The 17,928-nt window shown below is 34.9% G+C and overlaps 2 protein-coding genes across 2 annotated transcripts; one reads left to right on the forward strand and one right to left on the reverse strand.

Annotated features, from left to right (window-relative positions):
* Positions 1-963: 963 nt before the first annotated feature.
* Positions 964-13,670, reverse strand: LOC125842842 (uncharacterized). Its single transcript, XM_049522137.1, has 2 exons — positions 13,623-13,670; positions 964-2,556 (listed from the first exon to the last, which is right to left on the reverse strand). The coding sequence occupies exons 1-2, from the start codon at positions 13,668-13,670 to the stop codon at positions 964-966; spliced, it is 1,641 nt and encodes a 546-aa protein (XP_049378094.1).
* On the forward strand, positions 13,536-17,862 carry LOC125841420 (uncharacterized). The gene is made up of 2 exons (XM_049520543.1): positions 13,536-13,811; positions 15,380-17,862. Exons 1-2 carry the CDS (start codon positions 13,749-13,751, stop codon positions 17,627-17,629), a joined length of 2,313 nt encoding a protein of 770 aa, XP_049376500.1. The 5' UTR covers positions 13,536-13,748; the 3' UTR covers positions 17,630-17,862.
* The last annotated feature ends 66 nt before the right edge of the window (positions 17,863-17,928 follow it).

Genomic DNA, 17,928 nt, shown 5'->3' on the forward strand with positions numbered 1-17,928 from the left:
TTACTATGACTCTTTGCTCTTATCCATGCATTTGATCTAATATTACTATCAATTAACATCTTATGCTCCCTGCAAGTATGAATAATTCAAGTTTGATTATAAGACATTTTTAATTGAAATTTTAAGTGCTTTATAATAATTGAACAGATGAAGTTTAAATTATATATAATTACTATGTTTTTATCTTACTTGATAAAATCTTCCACTTGTTCATCACCAGTATTGAAGAGAACATATCGATGTACTTCACTAGATAACTCCAGATCCATGGTAAAAGTCTTTCCTTTTTTCTTCTTCCCATTTCCAACTGGATGCCCAAGCTTAGGAAACAAAAGGGACAAATCATCTCCCTCTTTTTCAACATCTTCATCATCCTCAGTTCGGTACCTACTGAATGGTGTCTTCACTCCATAATGTAAGTATCTCGAACCAAAGTTCAAGAACTCTTCAACATCAAATCCCTCTACTATACAACCTTCTGGATAACGTCGATTACGAACTAGACCCTTGAACTTACATATTTTTCTCTCTGTGGAATACATCTATCGAAGATGATTTGGACCACCCAATCTAATTTCATCAACTAAATAGATAGGCAAATGTTCCATTATATCAAAAAAAGATGGAGGAAAAATCTTTTCAAGCTCACATACAATTTCTTTGATTTCAATCTACATTGGCTCAAGATCTGCTCGCCTTATAACCTTACTGCATATAGCTTTAAAGAAGTTCCCCAACCTAATCAAGGCTAATGAAACATTCTTCGGCAATCCTTTTCGAACCACAATTTGGAGCAAGTAATGCATTATAAAATGAGCATCATGGCTTTTGTACCCTGATATTTTCATCTCATCCACATCCACACGATCTGATATGTTTGAGGCAAATCCTTTTGGGAATTTGGCATTTTTTAAGACAGTGCAAAATAATCGTTTTTCTTCTGGTTTCATGGTAAAACAATATTTAGCTAAATGAGCTTTTTTCATTTGTATTATCTTTCCTTGGATGAAGCTCCTTTCGTATCCCCATTTCTTGCAAGTCATAGCGAGAATTAACGTGATCTTTTGACTTTCCTGGGATATCTAATAAAGTCCCAAGCAAACTATCACATATATTTTTCTCAATATGCATCACATCAAGATTGTGCCTTAACTTATTATGTTTCCAATATGGTAATTCAAAAAAGATGGATCTTTTCTTCCATGGATCCTCATTATTTCGACGTCTTTTTTTGTTGCCCTTCCCAAAAACATTATTGAAATCATGTAACTTTTCCAAGACTTTTATGCCCGACAAGGACGTAGGTGCAGGTCTATGATCCTCCTCTCCATTAAAAGATTTTTTGTCTCTTCTAAATGGATGATCAGGAGGCAAAAATGCCCGATGACCTAAGTAACACATTTTACGACTATGTTTGAGATATTGAGAGCATGTGTCGTAGTTACATGTGGGACATGCTAATTTTCCCTTAGTACTCCATTCAGAAAGCATTGCTAGCGCTGGAAAATCACTAATTGTCCACATTAAAGCTGCACGCATTTGAAATATTTGATTTGTATGAGCATCATATGTTTCTATCCCAAATTCCAATAGTTCCTTCAATTCAACAATTAATGGTTGTAGGTACACATCTATATCCTGTCCAGGAGATGATGGCCCTGGAATGATCATCGACAACATCATATACTCTGGCTTCATGCAAATCCATGGTGATAAATTATAGTTCATCAACATAACAGGCCAGGTACTATGGGAAATGCTCATGGTTCGAAATGGATTGAAACCATCACTTGAAAGGTCCAATCGAACATTACGAGGATCTTTTGAGAAGTTTGGATGCATAGAATCAAAATCCTTCCAAGCTTCTCCATCAGCAGGATACCTTATATTCCCATCATTAGGTCGTTCAGAATCATGCCATCTCATTGCAATAGTTGTTTCAGGACACATAAACATTCTCTGAAGCCTAGGCTTTAAAGGAAAGTACCTTAAAATCTTTGCTGGTATTTTAGAGCTTGCATTAGTCGTGTCATTACCCTCATTTGACCATCTAGAAGACCCACACACAGAGCAATTATCTTTCTCCGCATTTTCATTCCAAAATAACATGCAATCGTTAGGGCATGCATGTATTTTGTCATAGCCGAGACCCAAATCTTTTATCATTTTTTTAGCTTTACTGAAAGACTCAAGCAGTTGAGCAAAGGGAAATGCTTCTTTTAACAAGTCTAACAGATCAGTAAAAGCCACATCACTCAACCCATGTACAGATTTAAGCAAGTATAGCCGAATGATGAAACTCAGCTTACTGAAGTTCTCACACCCTGGATATAGCTCTTTTTTTCCTTCATCCACTAATTTAAAAAATCTCTTTGCATCTTCAGACAGCCCTTCTCTCTCTCCTTCTCCATGCCCTGTTTCACCCTCGATATTTCGAAATGTATCATGAAGTAGTCCATCAATATCATCATGGTTGCGTGAAAGTGGTGTATTTCGTGAGGAAAGTCTCTCCCCGTGAAAAATCCATTTACAATCAAGTGAACCTCCACCACATTTCTATAATGCCAATAACGATTGATGCATTTTTTGCAAGGGCATAATATTTCATTTCCTTTAGAAGCTCATTGAAATGCCTTATCAAGAAAATCATTCACTCCACTAGTATATTTATCACTGCATCATCTGAGACTCATCCAACTTCTATCTAAATTATCCATTGATATCTATGCGACACAAAAAGATAAAAAGAATCAAATTTATGATAAACTATGAAATAAAAAGACAACAATGTTTTACACATGAACAAACATATCTCAAAATGTACATGGAGAATATGCAGTTTAAAACTCCTAGCAATCACAATTCAATTTACAACAAGCATTTCATAGTTTTTCTTAATATATGAAACAACTATCAAAGTTCCCTTTATCATTGGAAATATATATAAAACACTGATCTACATGACCTGTTGATAACGTTCAAATATACTTCTTGAAAAGAAATATAAACGATCGTATGCAATATATTTACCCAAGTATGAGTCGGGGTTGATCCCACAGAGAATATGGAAGAATATTGTCAATAGTAAATATTTAACTCGATAGTCGTTATAAAAATGGGGGATTTAAATTGAAATAAAATAAAATAAAAATAATAAAAAGTTTGAACTAAGTATTTATTTATATTCAGATTATGAAAAGTAACTAGGAATGTGTTCCTCATAAGCTCATAACGCAGTAATCCTAATAATAGTAATCTTTTTCTAGTGTATTACATGCAAAGTGATAAGTTAGGTATCTCTAAATCCTTGGTCCGGCATCTAGAGAATTTCACCCCGCACCTTGGTCCGGCTACGTGTTTATAATTTACTAACCCTTACATTTACCTCATATTAGACATCATAATCGATGTTTGGCTTAGTTATTACTTCGCTCCAATCGACACTAGCCTATTAGATAGTATCACACTAAATCTATGTTGATAATTCTTTTCTTGTTAATTACCTCCTTGGTCCGGCAAGTAGTAACAAGGCGAGTTCTAACGTTGGCCACCGTTAAAAAGACTTCTAAACGAAAGAATTATCAATGCATGCAAAATACTAGTCAAGAATTGCTTATTTACTATTCATACTTTGTTAATCGCTCATGGTTCCCATAACCCTAGTTATGAAAGTTAGCTACTCATTATCTCAAAAACACAATCAAAATTTATTAAAATAAATATGTTTGTGTTAATCATAAAAAGTTAAGAACAATAGCTAAACTATCTTTTATCAATCACGAATACAAATAAATTATAAAGAAGAAGAAAGAATAAACCACAATTCTCCGGCCTCCACGGCGGCTCTTCCAAAGTTCCTAAGCTAGAAGAAAATTTATATTGTGTCTTGTATCTTGGTTCTTGGCTTCCCTCTCTAATAATTATTTCTATGCACTATTTATAGATGTAGGAACCCTAAAATAAAATAATTGAGTTCAAGACAAATTAGGAAATTAAAACCCAATTAAATTGGGTTTTCCGTATTGTACGCGTGATTTCTCGATATTCTTGGTGCGCCGCCTTCCATAATAATATGAGTCATCCAGTTGTTGACACGTGGCAGCAGTAGTACCCAATTTCAATTTGCAAATTGTTCGCATCCTTTTTCCTCATATATACAAATATATTATTTTATTAAATTTAATCCATTAAGCTGCCTGCTTGATTTCCTTCTTGAACCTTCCATCTTTAATTCGTTTAAGCTTCAAATTCTCCAATTTTCCACCAATTTAATCCTACAAATAAAATACTCAATTTAGCATAATCCATCAAATTAATGCTCAAAAAGGACAAATATAAATAATAAATGTGAGGAAATAATGATTAAAAATATGTATTTTTAGCCTCACATCACCTGTCAAGAAATATCTTTAACAAGCTTATCATGCTTTCAAATTTATGTTATTAAAGACTTAAGGACATTCTAACACACCAATAAATCGCCTTGAGGATTCAATTCTTTTCAAAAAAGTATTCCTACTGATTTTCTTTTAGTAAGAAATCAAGGCAAAACAATCTTTAAAAGTGATAAAACAGATTTTTAAGGCAAATAATATTGATCTAGAATTTTACGAAGTTTCAGATTTTCATGTCAAAAAGTCTAATACCAACCAGCAGTGAATTTCAGTTTTTTTCATTTTCATGCTAATGTATCTCTTGTTTCCTGTTGCTCTAATGTAACTCTTCAATAATAATGAAAGTGAAGTTTCTCACATCCTAGCTACTCAAGCGAGAGGTGAAATCAAGGAAGACATCATCAATGCAAGGGTAATCAAAATCGATTGAATAACTCATGGAACAACAAATCCAACATCAATATCAAGAGAAATATTGTCTAGAGTTAATCAATTTCACCATAACTACCAACAAAACTTTAAACCCACAATAGCTAAAACTTAATGGGAAAAACCCACTATAAAAAAAATACATCAAATAAACTAACTACACCTCAACGATTAAAGGAAAAAGAAGAGATTCAAGAAGAAAACCTCAACAGCTCAAACTTGAAGTTTCTTCAGCTATAACCTCAAAGATGTCAAAACAGAACCTTCAGCTGTTGAAGAAAAAAACATCAAGATTTCTCAGATTTCACAAGCAAACCTTTAGCCCTCAATTTCCTTCGATTTCACAACAATTTCTAGAGAGAAATGGGTTTACGATTGAAGAAAAAAAATGGTTTAAGTTTGCCCTAAAATTACAGACAAGAAGAACTTCCCATAAAATTCAAATCCCTGCAAAACTCCACAAGCTTGCCCTGAAATTGTGTTCTCCTTGTTGAAACTTAGGTCCAAGAGAAGATGGTGACAGCGTATGGTCTTCTGCTTGTTGAAGAGATGAGAAATGTCTTTAGAAAATGTTTGTATCAATATTCTGATAGAAGGAAAAATAAATTAGATTTAAAAAATTGTTGGCGTGGGAAACAATGTTCAATGTTGATGCAACATCTATCAACAATGTTCAATACTTTTTCCAAAAAAAAATCCCTATTAATTTTTTTTTTAATAAGAAATCAAGGCAGAACAGTCTTCAAAAGTGACTTTTAGATTTTTTTTTTTTCTTTTAACTAATGCTACAGGCCTACAACAATCATAAAAAGTAAGGAAATCATGGGTCTATGTTGGCCAATTTGCAGGTTTAAGGTTAAAAAGACAGAACCTGAATCAAGTGCTAGTAACATGGTGGACAACACTGATAGGTCATAAGCTTCAACAAATTATGAAGGTTATGCCTGCAATAATACTATAGGGAATTTGCAGTAGAAGAAATATCATTGGACATGGGGAAACATGACATATAACATAGTTGTTTATCAGGTTACTCTAAATGTATGGCAATTTGCAATGACAATTTTTCCAAGTTAGACATGGTATAATTCTTAGAGGATTACAAGACAAAGATTTATTATAAGAGGATCATTGGAAGCCCCCAAATGCAAATAACATCAAGTGTAACACAGATGGTGCAAAGAAAAGGTAATCTAGGCAAGAGTTCTTATGCTTATTGCCTAAGAGATCAAGAATGTAACCTCATCTATGCACAAGAAAAAGAGATATCTGAAAATTATACTACAAGGAAAATGAGAGATACCTTGGAATATTAGAATTATTGTGGAAGACACTCTAGTTCTCATGAAAGATGCGACAATTAACATTGAGCACATATATAGGGAAGGGACTTCATTAGCTTACTATCTAGCTAATCATGCATTTGAGGTGGAAGGACGACAACTATATAATACATTTTGAGAGTTACCATCACAGGGGAGGAAAGTTCTCAATTTGGACAACTGGAAGTACCAAATTTGAGAATCAAGAGCAAAATAATCAGGTGAATAATTATTTTATAATTCATGAGCAGATACAAGTTCATTTCAAGAAGAAATCAACGAAGGATCAACTATAGAAAAGTCACAACACAGGCTACATTCTATTATAACAGGAAATAGACCTAAAATAATGTCAAACAATAGCACTTTTGATAATTTAATGGAGCAAAAAGAAGAGGTACTTCAACAATTAGAAAAAATCAGTAAAGGAGAAAAGAGGAAAATCAGAAGTATGATGATGATATCCAAGAAATTATCCACCCATGGAACTTCACAACAGCTTATATACATCATTAAACCGAAAAGAATCCAACGGAGAAATGCGAAAAAAAAGGGGGAACACTTACAAGTTACAGCCATGGCTATAGCTCAAGCGACCATGGCAGACTCGGTCGGAGGCAGGAAGTGCTGGCTGGAGTAGATGGTGCAGTGCTCTGGATGGTGATGATTAGCAGAGACAATCACTTTTCGAACCAGTAACAAATTTTAGTACCAACCAGTAGCAAATTTTAGTTTATTCCATTTTCATGTTAATTTATCTCTTGTTTCCTGTTGCTCTAATGTAAATCTTCAACAATAATGAAAGTGAATTTTTGACATCCTACTCAAGTGAGAGGTGAAATCAATAAAGACATCATCAATACAGGGTATTCAAACCCGATTGAATAACTCATGGACAAGAAATACAGCATCAATGTCAAATTAAATATGGTCTAGAGCAGTCAATTTCACCATAACTCCAACAAAACATTAAACCCACAATAGCTACAACTTAATGGAAAAAACCCACAATCAGAGAAATACATCAAATACACTCACCACACCCAAAGATTAAAGACAAAAGAAGAGATTCAAGAAGAAAACCTCAAAAGCTCAAACTTGTAGTTTCTTCAGCTATAACCAAAGATTGAAGAAGAGACCCTCCATCAGTTGAAGAAGAACAACTCCATTTCCTTAGATTTTAGAAGAAAACATACAACCCTCCATTTCTTTAGATTTCACAAGAGGTATGAAGAGAGAAATGGATTTAGCTTCGAAGAAAAAATTGGTTTTATGTTTGCCCTAAATTGACAGACATGAAGAATTTACCATAAGATTAATATCCCTGCAAAGCTCCACAACTTATGTGTTCCATCGATCTGCTCTATGTTCTGCTTCTGCTAAGCTCCACAAATGGATGAAAAATCGGGTCAAAGAGAAGAAGAGTGACAACTTTTCTGTGTTCTGCTTGTTGAAGAGAAGGGAAATGAACTTAGCATATGTTTTTCTTGTTTGTATCGATATCTGATAAAGACAAAAGTAAATTGTATTTACAAAATTAATTAAAAATAAAATAGAATGAAAAGCATTTGGCGGGTTCAGCCAAAATAAGAGAGGGAAATTATGGAGGGATTTAATAACCGTTCCAATAGGAAAATATTCGCATTAAATGTTGCCATAGATGACTTTATGGCAATGATTCCATAACCGTTGCAATATGTAGGTCTATTGCAACAGTTTCCAAACAATGGCAACAGATTTTTTACTTAGCCGTAGCAATAATATCCAATCCTTTTGGCAACGGCTCAAACCGTTGCAATAGGCCCTTTATAGTAACGGTTTCTTTAGCGTTGCTAAAAAATCCGTTGTCGTAGGCCTAATTTCTAGTAGTGACCTAAAAGTTATTCCTAACATGATCAAAATCTTGAATTCATAATTCAAATTCAAGGTAGAGTTGAGAGTTATGTTTTGAGGATTCTTCCGAATATTCTAAGGAAATCCCTTTGAGTCTTTTTGAGGAGTCGTCTACAATTTCTAGTAACTTGTTTCAAGACTCGAGCAAGTAAGTAAGAGAATGAGAAGTGTCGTAAACATGAGATCATTACCCTTGAATCCATAATCCAATTCAAGGTGAGTTAGGATCAAAGTCAAGTGAAGTTAGAAGCCTAGTGAAAGAAGTTAAGTAAGTCAAGCAAGTCTTCAAAGTTGTTCAAGAGTCTTTATTGAATGCTTTAACTTCATTTTAAGACTCAAGTTTCAAGTCAAGCAAAGAGCATAGAGTTTCAAGTCGAGTAAAGAGTATCGAGTTTCCAGTCAAGTCAAGAGTTTCCAGTTAAGTCAAGAGTTTCGAGTTAAGTCAAGAGTCAAGAGTTGAGTTCATTTCTCAAAAGTTATTAGGGAACTAAGTATTCCCAAAGAAGTTAATAAATGTTTTCACATATGAGTTGAGAGGAAACTGAGATTTCCTAAAGAGTTTTGAACAGTTGAGTACTATCTCCTTTTGATAAAAGATAAGTTTTGTGAAAGAGTTTCTAAAACATGATTAGTATGACAAATCGAGTATGCCATCAATGTTTAAACAGTATGGTCTCTAGATATACCATCAATGTTTAAGCAGTATGAATAGTCATCAATGATCATATTAAAAATATGGTTTTGAGATGTTCTTTTTAAAGAGAGTTTTTCAAGAGCCTTTGGGCTAGATTTTGAGTAATTATCTCAATTAAAGAAAGATGTATTTAAAACACTTATGAGCTAAAGTATTTTTGGGAGTAGTTTTGAGCACCAAATTGGGGACACGAGTTCATATTAACTCAACTCTCCATAAGAGCCATGCAGCCAAACATGGGATTTCTCGGATCATACTTTTTAGATGATCACGAAAGTTAAGCTAGTGGATCCATTAAGCAAAAGTTAAAGTTAGCTTCCTATATCACGGCAAGGTATAGGATGGTCCTTGGGCAACGTGAGGTAAAACGTTGTATCACTACTTAAGCATGTAATGGTGGTTATCGATTAGAGAACTCCCACAGTAAAAAGAGCTTGATTCCTCGAGAAGTTCTGCTTAGTATGGATGGGGGTATGGGACTTCATTCATGCATTGCACAAGTGGACTTCGAAAGGAAGCATGGTATTTTCATGATATTATAAATATGATTTTTACGTCATGTTTTAATAGTTTTACAAGCTTTATATATTGCATGTGTCTTATTGCTTTATATATTGAGTTCAGTTATTTATGAGTTGAACAGAGCCAAGGTAAGTTCTCTTTTGTATCCCTTTCAAGCTTAAGTTGTTGTTTAGCTTTCCAGCTCGCATACTCGTACATTCCATGTACTGATGCCAGTTGGCCTGCATCGTCTTATGATGTAGACGCAGGTACCCAGGATCAGCATCCAGCACACCGTTGATCCAGTTGAGCATTCCAGAGTCAGTGGTGAGCCTCTTTGCCTTCCGGAGGACTCGGTTATTTGTGTTCTTAAGTTTTGTTTTATTAGGATGTTGCGGGGTCTGTCCCAACATCCATCTCAGTATTTTAGAGGCTTCATAGACAGTCAGTCAGTTAGTATTGAGTCTCTCATCTATATGTAAATATTCTATTTTGAGACTCGAGTTGCCTTTTTGGCCAGATTTTATCAGTTGAGTAGTTGTATGACCTTTCTTTGTATTGAGTTATTCTGTTGGGTTAGGTTTCCGTTGAGTTAAGAAAGCCAGGCCAAGGGTTCGCTTGGGGCAAGCAATGGTCTCCGGGTGTCGGTCCCGCCCAGGGTGTAGGCTCGGGGCGTGACACCTACACCCCTAAATTACTTGTTACTTATTTGATTTTCCGAAATTTCTAGTTCAATTGTGACTATTCATAATAAAAACCTTTTCTTAAATTTGGTAGAATGATCCACCCACTTGTTCTTATTATTACAAATGAATGAATTTACATTTCAAATTTCTTGATATAATTCTCTGCGATATACCATTCTATATGGGATTTGATCTCGACTCTTAGTTGGGTAGTTTTATTGACGATGATTGCTTACTCTTTTTATTGGGTTGGAAGAGTATTTTGAGCATTATCAATCATGATCCATTGAAAAGCACAATTAAATTACTAATACAAGCTAAAAATATCATAGAATATCTCATTAAATCTTGAACAAAGTATAAGTGAAAATCTTTCACCGAAACCATGATTCCTAATGTGAGTAAGACTTTCACTATTTCATTGATGCTAATCTATAGCAACCTAAATCATAAAACATTTTCTTTCATAATTAATGCATAATGGAAATATCATTCATACCTTCATAGTTTCTTCATAAACTCTTGCAAATGTAGTCAAAATCATGATCAATGCATGTGTTCACATGAAATTAGTTGAAAAACATTTAATTGAATCAAAATCATCAAAATAAGATTATAATCAATCAATTGACTCCGTACAACTAGAACCAATGAGGAATTGAATGAAAACCTACCATTTCAATTGAAATTTAACTTGAAGGTATTGAGAAACCTTGGGGCACAATGGGTGAATAGAATCTATTGATGAACCCTACGTACCTTGATCTTGAATACCTAAACAATTGATGTAGAAACAAGACTTGAACTTAAAGAAACCTAGCTTCTTCTTCCTTGATCTAGAGAGAGGATTTTGGAGAAAATCTTGGAGAGGGTTTGGGAAACTTTCAAAGGGTGAAGGGTAGTTATAAGGCTTATAATTAGGGGTAAAAGGCGTAGTATAAGAATTAGAAGTATAGGAGAAGACACAGATACCCTTAAAATAATTGCCAAATTGATCCTACGGTTCGTAGGAATTTTTACAGACCGCACTATTAGTCAACCGTAGACCAACAACTGGAGCCTAAAATTTCATCCAACTTTGACAAGTTCTTTCTGCGACTCATAGGACTTCCTACGGTCTATAGACCCAAACCGTAGAACTTAACTTTCTCTAAAAAATTTCACCAAAGTCTGGAACACTTCTACGTGACCTTTCTATTGCCAGTCAAAATATCTACGGTTCATCATGTTCATCCGTAGGTCAACTTCAAAAACTTAATTTTCCAAAAACTCATCTCTAGGTCTACGACTCTCTTCCTACGATCCATAGAAATTCCTACATTCTATAGGTTAGACTCGTAGAACCTGTTTCAGCCAATTTTCCGTATTTTTCTTTTGTTTTTTGACTTTTCAACTTTCGAGGTGTTACACATTTACTTAACTCTGAGCGTCCTATTGTTTACTTTTGCTATTGTATTCCTTTGATTTCTCCTCATTGCTTCCCACATGTACATATTCTACTTGATTTCCTTCTTGTCCTTCATCACTATTTGCTTCTTGCCCCCTTTGTCCTTTCTTGTTAATTCATTCTCGTGATATGTGTGTTCTCCTCCATCTTATCCTCAAGTGCACCAAATTTTTTGCCCGTAGTTTCCCCTTGAACAAACTGTTGTGATTTACAATTCCATCTTTGTTCCACCCTTTCCTTATATGGTTGTCTTCTTTTGTTGTGGTTATTTCGCCTCTACTCCTGAAAGACCTCTTCCCCTACTTTCACTTTACCTTCCTTTGATGTTCCCTCTCCCCTTAGTTGTATTTAATTTGTTGTGTCACTATCTTCACCTCCATTCTACTTTTTATCCGACTTGCTTTCACCTTTCTCTTCCTCTTTCGATACCACTCTAAGTGAATGATAAAACATTCCTTCTTGTTGTGGTCTTGGAGTTTACAAGTCTTGTAATACTTAGGCATATAGTCATATTTGATGTATATCCACCTTTCTTTCACTTCTCCTAGTTTCATCCTCACACCAATGTCGATTTTTTTTGGGATTTCCCCAAGTAGATCTACTTCCACTTTGACCCTTGCACAACTTGGTTTAGTTTTTTTCTGAGTAGCCAAGTCCACTTGCAAGGATTTTCCAACTGCTGTTACCAAATAAAACAATGCTTCCTTCCCAAAAAATTAGGTGGCAATGTTAGAAAAGAGATCCAGGCTATTGCCATTGATATCTCCTCTGCCAGATCGAAGCATGGATCCCATTTGAGTGTTCGCATTGATAAGACAAGTAATTATGTGTGATGTAAAATTGAGGCTTTGATAATAAATTCACATAATCATCTAGTCTTGTTGCCTTAATCAATATATGTCTATTACTTAGCAGCCCAATGGTTACCTCTCCTTTCAGTTCACATTGTATCAGAATAATTCGTTGTAGATCTTGAGTATCAAGGCCATTCAAAGGAGAATTTTCCTATCACAACGTAGTGTAGATCTGTATTGATAATCATCTGATTCACCACCTCTTCTTCCCACATTATTCCCGGCTCCCCATGCAGATAAGCAATTTGTTTCAATGGTAATGGTTTGTATTGAGTTTGAGGAGGGGGTTTTATAGCATAAGCATATGTCATCTTCAATGGTATGTTGGCCCAGCCTCCAATGGAAGCTGGCCAACGACCAAGATGGCCATAACTTCGGTGAATATTCAAAAGTAGGGTTTGACAACAGGGTTTCTAGAGAGAGTTTATTTTTATCCTTTTCTAAGATTTCTACTAGGGTTTATCAATTGGATTTTTAATGTCTTTCTCTTGTATTCGGAAGAACTTGTAGGAATTAGCTTGCTCGAATTGAAAAAATCATAATAAGTAGTTCTCAATTGAATTATAATCATCAATCTTTTGTACATAAGAAATATATTGGGTCACAATCCGGTGCTTTTTATGATTAAAAATGATATTTTTTATTGCATTTCAAGTGTTCGATAATTTTTTTTTATAGACCATGATTGGATTGGATTTTGACATTTAGCTTCTTTATTATTATTATTATTATTATTATTATTATTATTATTATTATTATTATTATTATTATTATAATAATAACTTAAAATCAAATGCTTATAATCATTTTTTTTAAAAAAAATTATCCAAATACACCAAGCATATTTTAAATCTATTTTAACTGTAAAATACTTAAAATAAGCTAATTGAGACAAACTCTTAGTAATGCAATCTAACATTTGAAGTATTTATTCAATCATAAAACTTAGAAAATTCACAAATTTTAGACACCTTTGACATATATTTTCTCTGTCTAATAATACTTATTCATTATTAACTTTGCACACTTCTTAAAAAATTATAAATATAAGAGTAATTTTACTATATCATCTTTTAAATATAATTATAATCAATGATAAGAGTAAATTAGAAACTAAGAATAAAATTACTAAATATTATTGGACACGTCAAAATAGTTTTTCGGACAACTATTATTGGAAAGAAGAAATAACGCCCCCCCCTCCCCGGCCGATGAAACTCAACATTTATGTTTGTGACGTGTCGGAGTCCGACCTCTAAGAAAGAAGAAGTCTTTGGAAACATATAAAAATGAGATGGAATCTGTTGCACCACTAATTCACTCATCGTCACACACGTAAATCCTCTTTTTTCTTTTTTTCTCAACTGGTACACCACATACCTTGTGACACAGCGCAACTTACCATTTGCCAATTTGTTCTGCTAACGTGAGCCCTCTGCAACTCCGCCATTGATACATGACCTCGAGCTTCATATACATATTATTTATGAAGTTTTATGAAATATCAGATGTGCTTTTGAGGTGAAGTATGGCGTTGCCAGCCTTACCGCTCGCCACTTTAACGTTTTCCTCTCTTTGCCAGCCAACGGAGGTGAAAGTCTCTTCTTCTTTTTTGTTGTTGTTTTCTCCTTATTTATTCTGTTCACAGAGTAATTTTTTTTACATTTTCCTACATTTCAATTTCTTCAATGGGATCTTTTACTTTTTCTGCAAAAATAAATAAATAAATTGTTAATGTTGGAAAAGATTAGGTGTATAGATGTCTTTACAACCTTCCTTTATAGAGTAAATTGCACAGGTTTGCTAACGGTTTAGGTAACAATTCAAAGAAGGAACTTACGAGTTCTGCCGCTAGCACTGATTTACAACTCTAAATTGTTTCCGATTGCTCTTTTATTTCATATTACTATTAGTAGTGATAAGAGATGGATGTCGTTTATAACTAGATACATGATCATACATAATATAGGTGGTTATTTTGTTTCATTCAATCATATATTAACCAGATTGGAATTGTTGTGAAAATCTGTAAAGTAAAATAAGGAATTAAGGATTGGAACAATTAATGTTTAATGTTTGAGTTGAGAAGAGTAAAATTTTAGTACTAATATCTGAATTTAGAGAGAGATTGCATAGTAGACAAATTTGGTCATGGAGATACATAAATAGTGCTTCAACATCCATAATTGTGTCCAAGCACTTTTGTTCTTCTCAGCATTTGTCATGTTCACAAAAATATTTTTGCTTCTTAAAATGGTTCGGAGTGATGTTAACTCCAAAGAACAGATCTCAGTTCTCGGACATCTCTCTAATTAGGATGTAGCTGATATGGTCATCAACTGTGTAGATAGGATTCTATTTGGTTATTACAACTTTATAATTTTCTTTGGAGGTTGAAATAAGGTTCACCTTTTTGGAATGTGAAAGTATACAATTGCATTTATGTTGATGGATCTTGCATGAAAGTTGTTGTGATATAAATGTTCCATAATGATTTATTTCAGTGAGTTTGGATGAAATCGATCGATCAATCAATCAACCATACCTCAATCCCAAACTAGTTGGTCAAATATATGAATTTTCTATATCCATTCTACTTTATCCGTGACCATTTGTTGTATGAGTGAACGTTAAAATATAGTCTGAACAAGGAAGTAACAAATTGTTATGACCATGGGATGTGAGAAACCATAACAAGAGTATACAAGACATCTCTTATTCTTATTTCTTCACCAAGAGTTGTGGGGATGGATGGGGAGGTGAAAATGAAATATATCAACGGTTTCCCCTGTTGATTTATTTCACCTTGTCTTACAAAAGGAAAAATAAGGGAAGCTAAAGAAGAAAAATTAAGATATTAACTATGAGCCTCTTTCTTGCATATATACTGGAGAAAATACACTCTACTGACTACTGTGGAGTAAAACTAATTCAGTTATCTTACCCATACTACCAAATTGAACTTGTGCATAGGAATTCTTCTCCAATTGTGCCTTTGTCTTATACATCTTCACTTGCTTATCACTGGTCTGTTAATACTACTGTATGAATTGTGCTGGGAGTCCCATGGAATAGATGACAGGTTTGTCTTTCATAAAAGTAGGAAGCTCTACACGTGATAATATTGTGGTGTAATTACTGACATCTCTTTGTGTACAGTTCTGTTTTATGAGGCTCGAATGGAAGAAGAGATTAGTGCTTATGACAGCTCATCATGGGCGGGGTCCTTCCTCAAGAATTGTCAGGTCTGTCTTGGATAACAGGAAATCAAATATCACCGGCGATGAAGCAACTGAGCCGGCTAGGGTTCTTCTTGAGAGGTTGTTTGCCCAGACCCAGAAACTAGAACAACAGATTGGCAGAAATATTTATTTTCCTCAGGTTGCTGAGCTGGGACTAAATCTTGGCAAGCTAGAGTCGGATTTGCAGGATGCTCTTGCAGCCTTGAAGAAAAAGGAAGAAGATATTCAAGATACAGAGAGAAAAGTATTGATGGAGTACAATGAATTAAACCGTGCAAAGATAGAATTGGAGCAACGTGTGGAGGAGATGGCAGCTGCTAATTCTAGGCAGGAAAAACTGGAAAATGAGCTAAGGCAGGCTAATCTGATCTTAGTATCTCAAGCTGCAGAAATTGAAGATCTAAAGTTTCGTTTCAACGAGATAGATCAGGAGATATCTGCTGCGCAAACAGCCCTAGTTTCAAAAGAAGATGAAATAAATAAAATGATGATTGAGTTGAAGAATAAAAGTGATGAAGCGGCTAATACTGAATCACAACTCAGAACCAAGGGTGAACTACTCGATACAGCAAATGAAGTAGTTCAAAGACAGGAGGTTGAACTACAAAATCTCCGAAGAGAAATTCAAGAGAAAGAGAAAGAGCTACAAGTCTTCTTGACGATGCAGGAAACCGAAGAAGAGAAACTTAAAGTTTCCAAATCCAATTTGGAGAAGCAGGCAATGGATTGGCTCATAGCAAAGCAAGAAATGAAGAAATTGGAAGAGGAAACATCTAAATATGGTGGAGAAGCAAATCGGTCCCTAGAGGATTTCAAAAGAGTCAAGAAGCTACTTGCCGATGTAAGGTCTGAGTTAGTCTCATCTCAGAGAGCTTTGACATCCTCTAGAAAGAAAATGGAAGAGCAGGAAAATCTATTAGAAGATTGTCTCGAAGAACTTGAAGAGCAGAGAAGAAGTGTTATGTCTTACATGACAAGTTTGAAAGAAGCTCAAAATGAGGTAGAGAATGAGAAAGTGCAACTTACGGTTGCTGAAGCTCGAAACAAAGAACTTGAGAGGGATTTATCCATAGAAAAGGAGCTCGTTGAGGAGTTGCAGACTGAGAATAATACTAAGAAATCTTCTCTGCATGTAGCTATCAATGAAAAATCTGCTCTCCAGGAGGAGCTTGACTGTAAGAGTGCAGAGTTCGGAGAAACACAGAATCTTCTTCAGGTTAAAGAGTCAGAGCTAGTAGATGCTAGATTAGAGATTCAGCACTTGAAGTCTCAGTGCGCTTCTCTTCAGCTGATGTTGGAAGAAAAAGATAAGGAACTTCTGGATTCAAGAAAGACATTAGATGAACTAAATCAGGAAATAGCTGAGCTGAGGGTGAACATGAACAGTCAAGAACAGCAACTTATTCAGGCAACAAGTATGTTGAAAGAAAAAGAGGAATCCATGCAGATAATGCAACTTGAGTTAAATGATACAAAAATGAAATATTCAGAAGCTGAGACCGTTGTGGAACATATGGTAGACCTGACTAACAAATTGGTTATTTCTGTTAAGGATGACGTGTTGAGCCCACTCAGTCACACAGATGAAATGTGGTCATCTCAGCTGGTGGAGAAACCAACTGATGCTTTTATGTGGCACAAAAACCAGCTTGAAAATGAACTTGAGTTAACCAGAGAAAGCCTGAGGAGTAGAGAAATGGATTCTCTTGCAGCACAAAGGGCTCTTAAACTCAAAGAGCAGGAGCTCAAAATAGTTCGTCAAAAATTAAATGATAGGGAGGAAGAAATAAATAAAATGAAGAATATGACCCGGGACGCGGATGGCCTAAGGCAATCTTATGTTTTGGCACAGGAAAGAACAGGTGAAAACAGCACTGGAGATCTGGCAGTTGAAAAGCTCCAATTCGAGGGAGCTCAATTGGAAGTTGAAGCTGCAACCAGTGCTCTCCAGAAACTCGCTGAACTCAGCCGTGACCTTTTGAATAAAGCTAGTTTGACCATTGAGGCTGACTATGATAGCAGCCTTTTGTTGGTTGACATCCCAGAAACTGCAGCAAATGTCTCTAGCAGTTTTGAGTGTCTTGCTGAAGTTTATTCAGAGATGGCACAACTTTCAGCTTTGAGTGAGAAGCTAGTGAAAGAAGCTGGTATTTTATGCCCCCAGTAGAGTTTAATGAAATTAATGATAGTTCTCTACACATGCCTCTAACCATTTGCTTGCCTACAGTTGCGAATGAGCGTAGGATATTTGTTTGCTGTTTTAACTCTTCCTGGATACAAGTTTATAATTGTTTCATTTCTCCTTGTATGTGATAGTGAGAATTCTGGGAGAACATATTTTTTTATGTTTGGTGCTCATTTTGGTAGATCAATGATATAAAAAAAGTGGAGGGAGAAGCACTTTCACTTTGTAGTTTTTTTTGGATCAAAATATCTAGGGAGTTGCAATCTCATGAAAAGCTATTA

Source organism: Solanum stenotomum, chromosome 10 (genome assembly GCF_019186545.1).
Source record: "Solanum stenotomum isolate F172 chromosome 10, ASM1918654v1, whole genome shotgun sequence".
Lineage (NCBI taxonomy): Eukaryota > Viridiplantae > Streptophyta > Magnoliopsida > Solanales > Solanaceae > Solanum > Solanum stenotomum.

Coding starts and splice junctions, on each gene's coding strand:
- LOC125842842 (XM_049522137.1), bottom strand. CDS start 13,670: ATGGCGGAGTTGCAGAGGGCTCACGTTAGCAGAACAAATTGGCAAATG. Junction 2,557..13,622: donor GCAGAACAAATTGGCAAATG/GTAAGTTGCGCT, acceptor TTGGCATTATAG/AAATGTGGTGGAGGTTCACT.
- LOC125841420 (XM_049520543.1), top strand. CDS start 13,749: ATGGCGTTGCCAGCCTTACCGCTCGCCACTTTAACGTTTTCCTCTCTT. Junction 13,812..15,379: donor CTCTTTGCCAGCCAACGGAG/GTGAAAGTCTCT, acceptor CTTTGTGTACAG/TTCTGTTTTATGAGGCTCGA.